This window comes from Schistocerca serialis, chromosome 4 (assembly GCF_023864345.2).
Source record: "Schistocerca serialis cubense isolate TAMUIC-IGC-003099 chromosome 4, iqSchSeri2.2, whole genome shotgun sequence".
Taxonomy (NCBI): domain Eukaryota; kingdom Metazoa; phylum Arthropoda; class Insecta; order Orthoptera; family Acrididae; genus Schistocerca; species Schistocerca serialis.
Genome location: NC_064641.1, coordinates 875,989,348 through 876,002,971, shown reverse-complemented (window position 1 = coordinate 876,002,971; position 13,624 = coordinate 875,989,348). Strand labels below are relative to the sequence as shown.

The window sequence follows — 13,624 nt, the reverse complement described above, 5'->3', positions numbered from 1 at the left end:
TATCAAGCAAATTAGTGAAATATCTAACCTTTAATTAGATAAGCACAGAAACATCAACTTGTTAAGAGAGCCATTTGAAAACTGGTAAAGCACTGGTTTAATACTCTTAGTTCCCAGCAGCATCTGCCAGTGAGGGTGCACTTATGCAAGTACATTTCTAACTGCTTCACCCTATCAGGAAATGATGTCTTGCTGAAGCAGTGTAGGCTATAATGGCAGGTTCAATGGTGACAGTTTGTGTTTACCAAATGAATTTTTAAGTCTAAACGCAGGGAAAGAATGGCCAAAATTTTGGGAAATTAAAGATACAGAATCAATATGAATAAGTGGGTTTGTACAGACCCTCTCTCTGTTAACTTTTTTTTTAAAAAACCTACCTAGCTTACTCTTGCCATCAGTTTAATAATGCCATGCACCCAAATACTGTTTAATTCTTGGAAAAGTTTGTCAGTCTTGAATAATAGAAGAAGACAGCCCTCACAATTTAAACTGACCAAGCAGTATTCATTTCCTGTAACATATTTTCACCAGTCATTGTGCAGTGCCTTAACTGCAGTTTCACTCCAGCACTCCAGCAATACAGATCTGGATGAAACCAGAATTCAAAATCATAAATGAGATTACTTTAGTAATACTATTTCAGTCACTATGAATTGGCTGTTTGATATAAATACCACAATTATATCATGTTCTACAACATATTATGAACATTGTGCAAAGACTTTTGTGCGTACAAACAAAAACAATAATTTTTTACTAGGAAATGTATCCATTTATTTCTGGTATAGTTGTCAATGTGATACTGAAAACAATTTTAATGATACTTCAGTGGAAACAGGCACAAGAATGGAGCAAAAAATTATTTTAATTATTTGTTGTAGACTCATGAACAAGAATCTACACTACATACAGTCAAAATAATACATAAATATTTTATTTTTACATATACTAAGAAAAAAGGTTAATGACCTAAATCTGCCAACTTTTCCCATTTCAAAAACTGGGAACTGAATTATCAATAAATAGTGCTGCTTCTTGACAATTCAGTTACCCATTTTAACTGGGGGAACCTGGAATACTTTGGGTGCTCAATCTTTTTTTCTTAGGTCAATGCCAGCCTTGAGTGATCAAACAACACTATGTGCAGTACCACAGTAGTATGCATAGTGAATGTTGTAGTTTACTTTGCTGTGACCTGTTTGGTATTAAAATGAGTTACAATGCAGTTTCTGTCGCATTTAGCCATTTGTGTAACTTTTATTTTCAAAGTTTTACTTTCACTTTCACTGATGGTCAGTAGGAGTCACAAATCACATGTGGCTAACCGCATAAAGGAAAGTGATATCTACTCCATCTGCAATGCTTATCTTCCCAAGGCACTGGGTGATGTGACACAGTTGTTGAAATATTGAACATTAGTTGGTCCAAATCTCTATCCACGCATGCAAATTAATGTTCCATTGTGGTGACAAGTGACTAGTGTATGTTGGGATACCAACACAACATGTTGTTTGTTTTAATTTTGTGTTGTTCTATTTGTGACATGCTGATGTTCCATGCCACATTTCATTTGATGCAACATTACTAAGTGACTTTCAGTATTATAACAAGCACATACTACTAATAATGTTACAGGTTCCAATGATGAGAGCGTAGATCTGCCAAAACTGGTCATGCTAATACAAAGAATTGCTAGCTCTGGTTTCGGGTTGTGCGGAAGTTGAATGCCCACTGGAATCAATGGATCTCAATGGCTAATAGAGGTCAGTGTCACTGCAGCACTGCACTCGCCTTGTGAGTGTGCCACTGTCTCGGTACGTGGATACACTGGCCAATAGTGTCCTTCATGGCCAGCATAAATACCACTATGCCTCGACTACTCAGTCAATCATGTTCTTTGTCTGACAGCGTTCGTTACTATCGCCACCGTACTACTCACTACTTGCCAATGGCTTTGCTTGATATTGGCTTTCCTCTCTCGTATCAATTTAGATTGTGGATCGTACTTGACCTGTTGACAGCGTTGTCGCAAAAGTTTGTCACAACTCCACTGTAGCCTAGATTGCTATTGCCTAGCTCTTGTTATGTCGGGTCGACCGTTCGTCTAACCTGTTGCTCAACTTCAGCATGATTTTAAGTCCCAACCGCAGGCAGTCTACCCACCGTGTGGCGTCTTTGTTCCTTGCCTGTCCTCTGATGTGTGCACTGATACCCGGCAACTCATAGATGTAGCACTAGCAATGTTGGCTAACGTGACTCTTCAAGAATAATACAACTTTCAGACCACCCCCAAAGTGATGAAATATCTAACATATATCTTTTCACAATTGTTCAAGGCAAAGTGTACAAATAGTGCATTAAAAATATTCACCTTACCTGTCCAGATATTGACACCTTCTTATTTTTTTCATTCATTATAAGTGAAGATGGCTGGAAAAGGTTGATATGGCTAGACAAAACTGATCTTCTGTCTAAACCAGAGTATCCAATGCCAAAGCAGTTGTCTTTGGGTTTGCACAAAAAAGGTTCATAGTCATCTGGGGCAAATGTAATGTTCTCGTCTTCTTCATCTGAGGATTCACTGCTATTTCCACTTGAATTATAACCGTCAGTAGATTCTGGAGGAGCACAACCATAAACCTTCTTTGTCATTTTCAAATGTTCTTTTCTACTTTGCTTCTTCTCCTTCTTAGTAAGACGAGGACCAACACCTTGGCCTGGCTTCCATCCCATACGTTTCAGAAGCTTAATGCCAATTGTGTCCCTGCATGAAGAAATAGTATTTGTGTAAAACAAATTCCTAAAAGTACTTAATCTGTACTAACGATTCCCTTGCAAAGATGTAAGTACTCTAACAATTACCATAGAACACACAAAAATAAAAAATTAATAAAAATAAAGATGGAAGAGCGCAGGAAAAAGAGGAAAAAATTAATGTAAAGTGAGAGATAGTGTTCCATACTACCTTCACCTTTTATCACATGATGGTGGTTTCATTTCTTTACATGTTCCATTTTCCACAAGCATATTAAATGAAATCAATAATAAATCAAAGGGAATTACTAAAGATATAGTTATTCTGCATGCTGCACAGCTGATGTGACACAAGATGTGTTTTGAAAATTGTGTTCCTACACATAAGAATATAAAATGTGTGAGTGAGGTGAGGTCCAGGTTAAGACAATGGTGCTTCACATTACTTAGAAGTATTTTTAACAGGCTAAACAACACTTTGCACTGGTCAGCTCTGAACAGACGGACATTTTGCTGTTGCAACTTTTTGACAGCACTTACAAGTTAATTCTATGCACCTAAATTGAATGCAAGGAATTACACACTGTCTGTTTCAGGAAGGGCAGCAGCATAAGAGCTAGTGGTACCTCTAGGGCATATACTGTGACAATTTGGAAGTTTGCACACTTCCAAATGGTGTCTTCCAGATAAAATTTAAGCTCCTGTGTAAGAAACAGGTAGTATTTTTTACATTATGTGAGGTGCGTAATCAGTGGGATATCCATTTCACTGAATAATTCAGTTTTATTTTGTGAATTTATTTGAATTTTCCATGTTCTGTAGACTGCTAAAAATATGGAACATCAATTAACATAAAATCTCTGGTGAAAAACTAATAAAGCTTTTTGTGCTTTATAAGATGCATAATAGTAATCCTGCCACACAATTTCTCTCCCAAGCATCTCATAGCCAAATAAGTGCTTGTATGACTTTTACTTTGCACATTCTTACTCTCATAAGACAAGAGAAATTGCCTAGTTCTGTATTCTACCAAAAAATGATCCAGGATCATTATCCATTATACGATACAACAGGATGGGAAACATTTTCACTATTTTCAGTACAAGAGTCAGTTTCCTCAATAGTTTTTACTTCAATACTTCAATAATCTACATATAATTAATTTTTAATTTACAACCAAACATCAGGCAAAGTGAGAATCCTGAACTCATTGAGTATTCTTTTTTCTCTATATAGTCTTGTACATTTTATCCACTCAGTCTCTTCTATAGAAATATGCTTTCCCCTCTCTCTCTCTCTCTCTCTCTCTCTCTCTCTCTCTCTCTCTTTCTATCCCCCCGCCCCTGCTTCATTGTTGCTAGACTGAGCAGTCAAACTTGATGAGTAATAGATATCCAAAACCTGAGCAGCTGTCACCACTAACTTCGCTATTGTTTCTTCTGTATAATAATTGGTGACCTGTCACACTATAATGTACCTTAAATACATAGTTTAATTTTCCCTTATGTCACTCAAAAATGCTGCTGCAAACACTGCTAAACCCAGTACGTGTGCCTCAGTTTCCTGTATGTTTTTGTTATAACTCATTACCTTTGACACAGAATGATTTTGTACTGGTCAACTGCTTCAATCAATGCTGTTGCCATTCATTTGTCATGACTGAAGGTGAATGCATTCATCTTTATCGCACAGTATTTTGGCTGTGTATTATTTTCTCACTGTGGAGTGATTCCTGAATAATGATGTTAGTTTGTGGATGGCACACCCTTTTCTGTCACCACGGTTGCACCTTCGTCTAGGTGGAATGGCAGACGATAAGGAAGTTACATAGGGAGATGTGTGTGTGGTGGAGGAGGGGGGGAGGGGGGGGGGGGGCATGAGGGACAGCATACACCATTATCCACTGTCTTTATTTCCAATCAGTCACATGGCCACTTCCAGAATTGTTACTGGATCTGTGCCAGGTCTTCAGTAGCCTTACAGATGGGTTTCACATTTTACCCATTTGATGCACATTGCTGCTGCTAAAGTTGTCATTTATGTAAATTATTGTGGTGTCTTCTTGCAGTAAAAAATCTTAAATCTGCAGTATTTGCTTTGTAAAATAGTCTCTAAGTTATATTGACACAACATTTTTTTGTAGGTTCCGAAAAATCATCATTTTCCAACTCAAAGCTGATCACATGTTATGGATTACTGTGAACAGTTCCAACAAACAAACACATATATAAATGCGCATACATGTGAAAGAGAAGTTAGTAACAGGAAATTTTCTTCTAGAAACAGCAGAGTTCCTTAACTGCTCTTCTTCATTTTTTCTTGTTGCCAGTGTCAAATTGAGAGAGAGAGAGAGAGAGAGAGAGAGAGAGAGATTCAGAAAATCATTCAAAACACATAGCTAATCTTCCTGAATGAAGTAAAGAAACTGCATAAAACACAAAATTCAAGTGCCATATTACAAAGAGTATCGACCTCTTTCAGAACAACTATTACAATTAGTCAACTTATGCAGTGATAACATCTCTGGACAGTAATTTAAATGAGACCAAATACTGGCTGCAATCGTAACTTTGTAAATTTCTGCCTCTGAACAAGCTTTCACATAAGTGAGACTTCCATAAAAGCCTGAGGTCCATGCTTGTTATGGCCAGGTTAACTAGTTATACGGAGAACTGCTGCAGTCATCAAAAGGTTGCCCATCATAAAGTAAGAGGGTTTAAACAGATTGCTGACAGCTGCCATGTGACTTATAGCACTCCTATTGCCTCAGTAAAAGGATTGGTCTGGCATGGTGTGTGATCATACTGACATACTGCCTTGTACTTCCTGACTGACTGACACATGTAAATAAAATGGGCAAGACGTGAGATCTCCAATTCATTTGCTGCATCACATTAACAAAATGGGTAGAATAAGATTCACAAGTCCGATTTTGATTCGAGAATATATTCCCGTACGTGTCATATCACATCTGGTGCTCTCTCCCTCCCTTTTTTTCCTCTCTCTCTCATACGTTAGTTGCTGGTTCTTCAGGTCTTGGGAAACAGATCTACATCTTATGAGCATGAAAATGAATTGTTTTCGTTACTAATTACAATAGACATGTATAAAAATTCTGCAGTGCTGTAAATCAAACCAGAAGAGGAAAAACCCATGCAAAAATCAACAACTGGCAAACACAAACGGAAAGGGAGGAATACACAACAGAAAGCTACTCATAATGAAAGAAATGGTTAATATAGTGACCTAGAGCAAATCAGGCTAGAGAAAGTCAATCATATCCCCTTAGCCACCGCAGTCAATTATGTATGACAAGGAAGTATCTTATAAAACTTATGATGTATATGTGTTACAGTTTATGAGACAGGAAACAGATAATTTAGTTATTTATTTATCCAATGAATGTCTTACAATGATATAGGAATTGTCATGCTAATACAATGAAAATCAGTAGCTCGAAATACACACACATCGAATATATAATGATGCTTTATGAGGACAGGATAACCAGTATCATAAATTTCTGTTAGAATGGAACGCACAATAAGTTTCAAATGATAAGTACCAAGTTTCTTGTTAAGTTACTCTGTTACACATCTCTTTTTCAAATTACACACAGCAACTACAGTACTTAGATTTGTCAACAGTTCCAATAGTGATTACTGTTTGTGAACGTATTTACAATACCTCAGCATTTGATTTCTGTTATTTCTCACAGGGATCGAATGTCCCATAGTACACGAAAGATTTTATGTTTATTATTTCACTTCAAAACACAATTCTCATTTGCAATGAACACAATAATTTCTGCTTCTGAACATTGTCAAATAAAATAGCAAAATAATGGTCTGCAAATGGTTCAAAAGAACATTTGCACTTAAAAATTAAATACCCATCCACTATAATACTACTACTACTACTACTACTACTACTACTACTAGTACTACTGTTATTTTATTTGAGTCAACTGAAAATTGCAGTACCGTCCATCTCCTTTGACTCGTGTTGTGTGGTATCATAGTGGATCGAGTTTGCGGGTAGCTTGTTGCAATGTTTGGTAGTGCTCTCTTGTTTGGATGTTTATAGTTTGAAGTTGTTTGGTAGGTACGTTAGTGAGTCATTTGACATTTGTGATTTGATATTATTGAAAGAGTTTGTGCCAGTTTGCTAGTGAGTTACCTTGAATTTGCTTATTGTGGCTGATGGATTCATGTTTGTGTTCGGAATTATTAGTTCCATGTGTTTCTTATAGTCTGAGATATAATACTATTTATCTTTTTTGGCAAAAAATTTACGAGATGGTAATTTCTTGCTGCAGTGGACAAAGATATGTTGTATACTATTAAGTTCCTATAGTTATTTGGACTGATCGCAGAGGCTTCAAATGGCTCTGAGCACTATGGGGCTCAACTGCTGTGGTCATAAGTCCCCTAGAACTTAGAACTACTTAAACCTAACTAACCTAAGGACATCACACACATCCATGCCCGAGGCAGGATTCGAACCTGCGACTGTAGCGGTCGTGCAGTTCCAGACTGTAGCGCCTTTAACCGCTCAGCCACTCCAGCCGGTGCAAAGGCTTCGGCTGGTGAGAATTTTTTGTTTTGATTTTACCATGATTGTTTATGTTCACAATTGTTTGTGTATACTTAAATTGGTGACAATGTAAGTTTTCATGAATTTTGGGGTTTTTCTTGCCGATCTTTGGTAATTGTGTTGGATTATGGTTGCTAGGTAACATGGATATTGCTTTATCGTCATTGGTTAGGTTACATTTTTGATATTAGTTAGGTGCGTGAGTTTTGGTTTGTTGTACTGTGACTTCATTTTAGATAGATATGGTAAGTGAATGTTTGGATGACAGGCTTGACAATTTGAGTGTGTTGGTCTTTGGTACTGCAGACATCCTTTCAGCTGCCATATAGGTCAACTGAAATTTGTAGTGTCATGTTTTGGAGGTTCTTGTATGTATGTTATGCTGAGGGCTTCAGATGAGCAATATAGGTCAAATGAAATTTGCAATCACAGTCTTTGATTAGTGTGAAGGTTACTTGGTATTGAGTGCTACGATGAACCATACAGTTCCAGTGAAATTTGCAGTACTGGATTTTCACACTGTGTATGGGTTGTTGCTATTGTTGTCTCCGTTTCAGCTATATAGGTCAAGTGAAATTTACGATTCCCATTGTTTAGTTTATGCATTTTTTGGTTGTCCTATGTGTTGAGAAATCCATGTGCTTCATTTTTGTGTTAAGATTTGATTTGAAATGATGTCATTATTCTTATTGTCGTATACTTAGTCTACCCCTGTCCAAAATCACCTACTTCCCATGGTTGTCCCATCAGTTTCATTCTCTTGCTGGAGTTAAATATTTCTCATGTTATTCATGTTTGTTCATGGGTGTAATGAGTGAAGTCATGCTTGCCACAATGTATACACTGATCATGTCATGAGTCAAAGCTGACAGAAACAATATTACAATAGTCCTACAAAATACATAAATATTACTCTGTAGGGTGCAGAGTACAACAACTGTGCAAACTGTTAGTTCTCAGTTTTTATCCAACAAAATACTACATAACTATATATGAACATTTACCTTGCTGGCTGTAGCAGCTGCTTTAAAACTGGCTCTCCTGGAATTGGTCCAGTTGCTGGGCCCACCCTCTCTCTTTTTCTTGCATTGAGGTGATCAGCATAGTCACTTGTTGAACGGAGAACCTTTGGAGCTATGCCAAATTCACCTACATCCTGTAAAACATCATCTATATTTAAGATGAGTGATATACAACCAGATATTTGTCAACTATGTAAGGTTGCAGAGGCAATCAAATTCATTACTTGCATATTTGTGGCACACCATGTCAACATTCATCATAGAACAGGAAAATTGGTGAATCTGAACTGAAAATGGGGACATATGATGTATGTATATTCAACTTAACACACACGTAAAAACATGTAGACATTAGACTAATTTCTGAATGTGTGGTGTGATTCAAAATTCTATTATAAATTTCAAATGGTCGCTAAGGCCAATGAACGGATAATACAGGTAATACAATACTATGTCTCAAAAAAATGTATTTCCAGATCTGTGAAACTGTCAGTACACAGGAGTATCCACTTACTGCCCACAATGAAACCCACTGCCATGAGCAGTATCTTCAGCCTCACTGTTGTTACGCCTTACAGACTTTGACTTTGGGGGGAACCCTATCTGCTTTGATGTGGGCCGTTGTGTCTTAGCCCAAGCAGAATAGCATCTCACTAATAGAACTAATAGAAGGGAAAAGCATCCCTTTATCAAACATCATACTGATAAGATACTTACAAAGAATGCAACTTCTTTTAACTCGCACCCTGAAGTGAGAGTGAGGTACCGAAATTCCTAACCCACACCCTTACCCTTCTGCTATCCATTCAATCTCTGTAATATAATACAAGTACAGCAGTCATCTAAGCAAAGACGGTTTGAACACCATAGTGACTTCCTGGGCAGAGTCTTATTTGAGGTTGTACATTCTTGTCTTTCTTCAACCTGAGACTTGTTCCATCAAACATTGGCAGAATGTGTGATTTGAATTACAGTACAATTTGGCATTTCTTGTGAACATATATCATTACTATGGACGAAAGTCATTTTTATGTTAGTGAAATAAACTAAAAAAACTGTGTTTTGCCACAGTCAGTATCCATAATCACCTGTCATTATCATATGTATGCATAAAGGGATCCTTTGTAAAATACAGATTAAGCACACTGCCAGGATCATTCATTTCTGTCACATCACTGGTGCAACATACCTACATAGTACAAGAAAAGATAATACGTGAGATGGCACAACTGACTTGTAAGTTTTGTGCAGCAATCTGTACTGGTATATGAACAGTGCCCATTAGGCAAAGTGGACAATTACAAACTATTTGCAGAGATAACATAAAATGTGTTACTGATGGATCTGCTGTGGGACAGAGGGGCCTAAAGTTACTTCATTAATCAGATCATTTGGATGCCCTTCCAACCAAAAATTACTCCAAATTCCACAGATGTATTACAGTACTTCAACTAGTGTATTATTCTCATCATGTACATGGTCTTAATTCATGTAACTTTCTTAACTCTTTATTTCCTGGATCTTTCTGCAGTGTTTTTACCCTCTATACTCTATTTGTATTTTGTGTTATAAAGCTCTCTCTGCCCTTCTACTAAAATGTTCAAATGTGTGTGAATTTCTAAGGGACCAAGCTGTTGAGGTCATTGGTCCTTAGACTTACACACCTCTTAAACTAACTTATGCTAAGAACAATACGCACACCCATGGCCAAAAGAGGACTCGAACCTCCGGCTGGAGCGGCCGCGCAGTTTGAGACATGGCGCCTCAAATCGCGTGGGGCCCTTGTACCCCTAACTTTGTGTACAGTGATGTCCACAAGGAAGTGTATAGGATGCAAGATAATGAGAAAAAACTGCAATTATCATTACTAGATTTTGCAAATGAATAATTTATTTTGTATAAACAGTTTCAGAGAAATTTTAAAGTTCTCGATAAAATGCACACCCGTCTGCAGACAAAATGTTATAACGACCTATATGTATACCTCACATCATAGCATTGTACAATGGGTAAGCTCAATTTGAAAAATTGTAAACTGAAAACAAATTGAAATTACATTAAAAATTGCAACATAATGTTTCTCTCACTAATCTTCTGTTATCTGTAGGCATACTTTAGATCAATTTAACTGTTAAAGACATGTAATTTAAACAGTAACTAGTTTCAGCTCTCTGAGACTGACGACATGTGTGCAAGTTGCGTTTGTGTGAGTGTGAGTGTGAGTGTGTGTGTGTGTGTGTGTGTGTGTGTGTGTGTGTGTGTGTGTGCGTGTGTGTGTGTATGTCTGTCTACTGCTGACAAAGGCCTTAATGGCTGAAGGCTATGAGTATGTGAATCTTTTTATTGTGCCTATTACGACTCAGCATCTCCGCTACATGGTGAGTAGCAACTTTCCTTCTCTGGTATCAGTTCTAAAATAAGAACACCCACAGATTCTCAGTTTATAGAATATGTCAAGGCCTATAAGAAGATATATAGATAGGTAAATGCAAAGGCAAAGCTGCTTAGAAATGATTACATAATAAGAATGTCAGGTAACAAATCAAAATCTGTGTGGGATACTGTAAAAAGTGGACAGGGAAGATAGATGAACAGCAGGAAATTACTCTTATAAATGCTTATGATCAATAGTGGCAAAAATGGCCTGCCAAATTACATAAATGATTGGTTTATAAATGCTTCCCAAAAACTTAGCTTAAATTTCAGTAATAAGGTTAAACTTAGGTTTTACACAGAAGTATACAGCATGAGGTTAGATCCATCTAATGAGCATGAAGTTGTAAAGGTGATTAAAGGTCTCAAATGCAAAATGTCAGCTGGTGTAGATGATGCAACAGTGTCACTTATAATCCATACTGCTTCACAAATTGCGAAGTCCTTGTCTCATGTTAATTTATCATACACTGAGGGTGTCTTCCCCAAAAGATTAAAAATATCGAAAGTGATACCTTTATTCAAGTGTGGAAAAATGATGATGCTGATGGTATTTGGTTTGTGGGATGCTCAACTACATGACTATCAACACCCGTACAAATTCCCAATCTTTGCAATGTCCAGTCTTGCCACTTTTCCCAAATGATGAAATGATGACACCAATACAAACACCCAGCCCCCAGGCGAAGAAAATCCCTGACCCAGCCGGGAATTGAAGCCAGGATCCTGTGATCCAGAGGCAACAACGCTAGCCACTAGACCATGAGCTGCAGACTAAGTGTGGAAAAAGGCATAAAGCTGAGAATTACCATCCTATTACACTCCTCTTGGCACTTTCCAAAGTAACTGAGAGATTAATGAAACAATGAATTGCCAAATACATATACAAGCACAGCCTACTGGATAGTAAGCAGCATGACTTTCAAACTGGAAGAACAGGACAGCAGTAAATGATTACACTGATGAAATAGTAATTTGGATAAGAATGAGAGTGTTAGAGTTAATTTAGACCTTTATAATGCTTTTGATGCAGTTACTCATGAAATGCTTTTAGGTAAGTTGGATGCTGTGGAGATAAAAGCTATAGAACACAAGTGGATTCAATCATATTTCATAAAGATATTACAGGTTGTGGAGCTCAAGTCAGCTCACACTAATCATAAAATCACATTAGTATCTGATGCAAGGAAAATCAAAATAGGTTTACTCCAGGGTAGTGTGTTAGGCCCCCTTCAGTACCTAAACTATAAATGATAAACAAACCTCAGATGCTGCCCCCAAGATCATGTTGTTTGCAGATGACATTAGTGTAATAGTGAGTGATGTTAAGGAATCTCTATCCACTACAATTGATAAAGTCCTTACATTAATGGTTCATTACCAATAGGCTGCCCTAAATGTGAAGAAAACTAACTTTATATACAATTTGGGAAGAAGAGTCAAAACAAAGATCTCCATCTGGTACTGGGTAGAGATGAGTTAGAAGAGATACGTTGCACAAAACTTTAAGAAATGCATGTTGAGAATGACTTAAACTGGAAAGACCATGTATCTAATGCCTCTCAGAAACTCAGTTCTGCATGTTTTGCTCTGAGTATTATTTCTAAAGTTTGCTCCCAGATGTTGACAGAAAGGCTTATTTTGGTTACTTCCAGTCCCTTGTAGCTTATGGAACAGTTTTCTGGGGTAAAATTATTAATCACATAAGTGAAATTTTTACATTACCGTAAAGAGCTATTCAAAACTTGCCACACAATTTGGCTAGAGCTTATTGCAAGCCCCCTATTTACAAAGTTGTATTTCTTACTGTTCTCTTCGCATAAATATATTAGGGCAACAATATATTAGTGCCAACACTGCTGTAACATGAAGATGTACATCCCAGGGCATGCACACTCTCTGTATCTGATAGCAGAAGGTCAGCTGAAATGGTGCAGTGAGTGGCAACGGTTGTGTTTCAGTCAGTTGCAGTGGGTACCGTGTGACAGGGTGGGAGGCCAGTTCAAGTGCCCTAACAGAATGTTTCAGAAACACGAACAACATGCATGGATCAAGACAAGTGGCATGTCATTGGAGTGCACAACATTTTCAGAGATTATGTGAGGCTTGATGAGATGCAGCATTGTCACACTGTACAGTGGCTAGATGGGTGAAAGTGTTTTGGGATGGCAGGGATTTCATTCAAGATCAGCCCTGTTCGGGACATCCACCCATGGTCAACACGACAGTTAAGCTCCTTGCCACTTCCTATACATGAATTGCCAGTGAAACGCATACAATCATCCTTCATGACAATGCACAATGCCATATGGTAAATCCTGTGCAGGAGCTCCTGTGTATGTGAGGCTGGGAGATACTGGAACATCCACCGTATTCACCTGATATGAGTCAGTGCAGTTATGACCTACACGCCAAAATGAAGGAATCTCTTCATGGCATATGCTGCATCACAAGAGACAACATCATCCATGCCAAAGAACAATCATTGACACAGATAGATGCATTGACAAGTGTACGACACCTTCCATCTGTGGGGGAGGAGGTGCTCGAGATGTGGGGTGATTATACTAAAGGCATGTAATAGGGTGAACATTTGTCAATAAAGACTGGTATGAATTATAAATGTGCTCCCACCACTTTTTATAGAATCTATGTACAAATGTATGTTGATTACAAAAGCTAGACTTGGTGACCTGCTAACCAACTCCAACTACCACATCTATAATACTCGCAAATGTGGCTCCCTCCACATGGAACTAGCTAGACCAACCTGCACTCAAAGATATGTGAGCCACTTTCGTGTCTTTTTATAACGCACT

General features: G+C 37.7%; 1 protein-coding gene across 1 annotated transcript in view; it reads right to left on the bottom strand.

Annotated features, from left to right (window-relative positions):
- The window catches only part of LOC126473531 (G patch domain-containing protein 1 homolog), a 42,856-nt gene that overhangs the window by 24,637 nt on the left and 4,595 nt on the right, over positions 1-13,624 (bottom strand). The window contains exons 3-4 of the mRNA XM_050100642.1: positions 8,355-8,506; positions 2,377-2,764 (exon numbers count right to left, since the gene is read on the bottom strand). Coding sequence (XP_049956599.1) covers positions 2,377-2,764; positions 8,355-8,506 — 540 coding nt within the window. The remainder of the gene's footprint in view (positions 1-2,376; positions 2,765-8,354; positions 8,507-13,624) is intronic.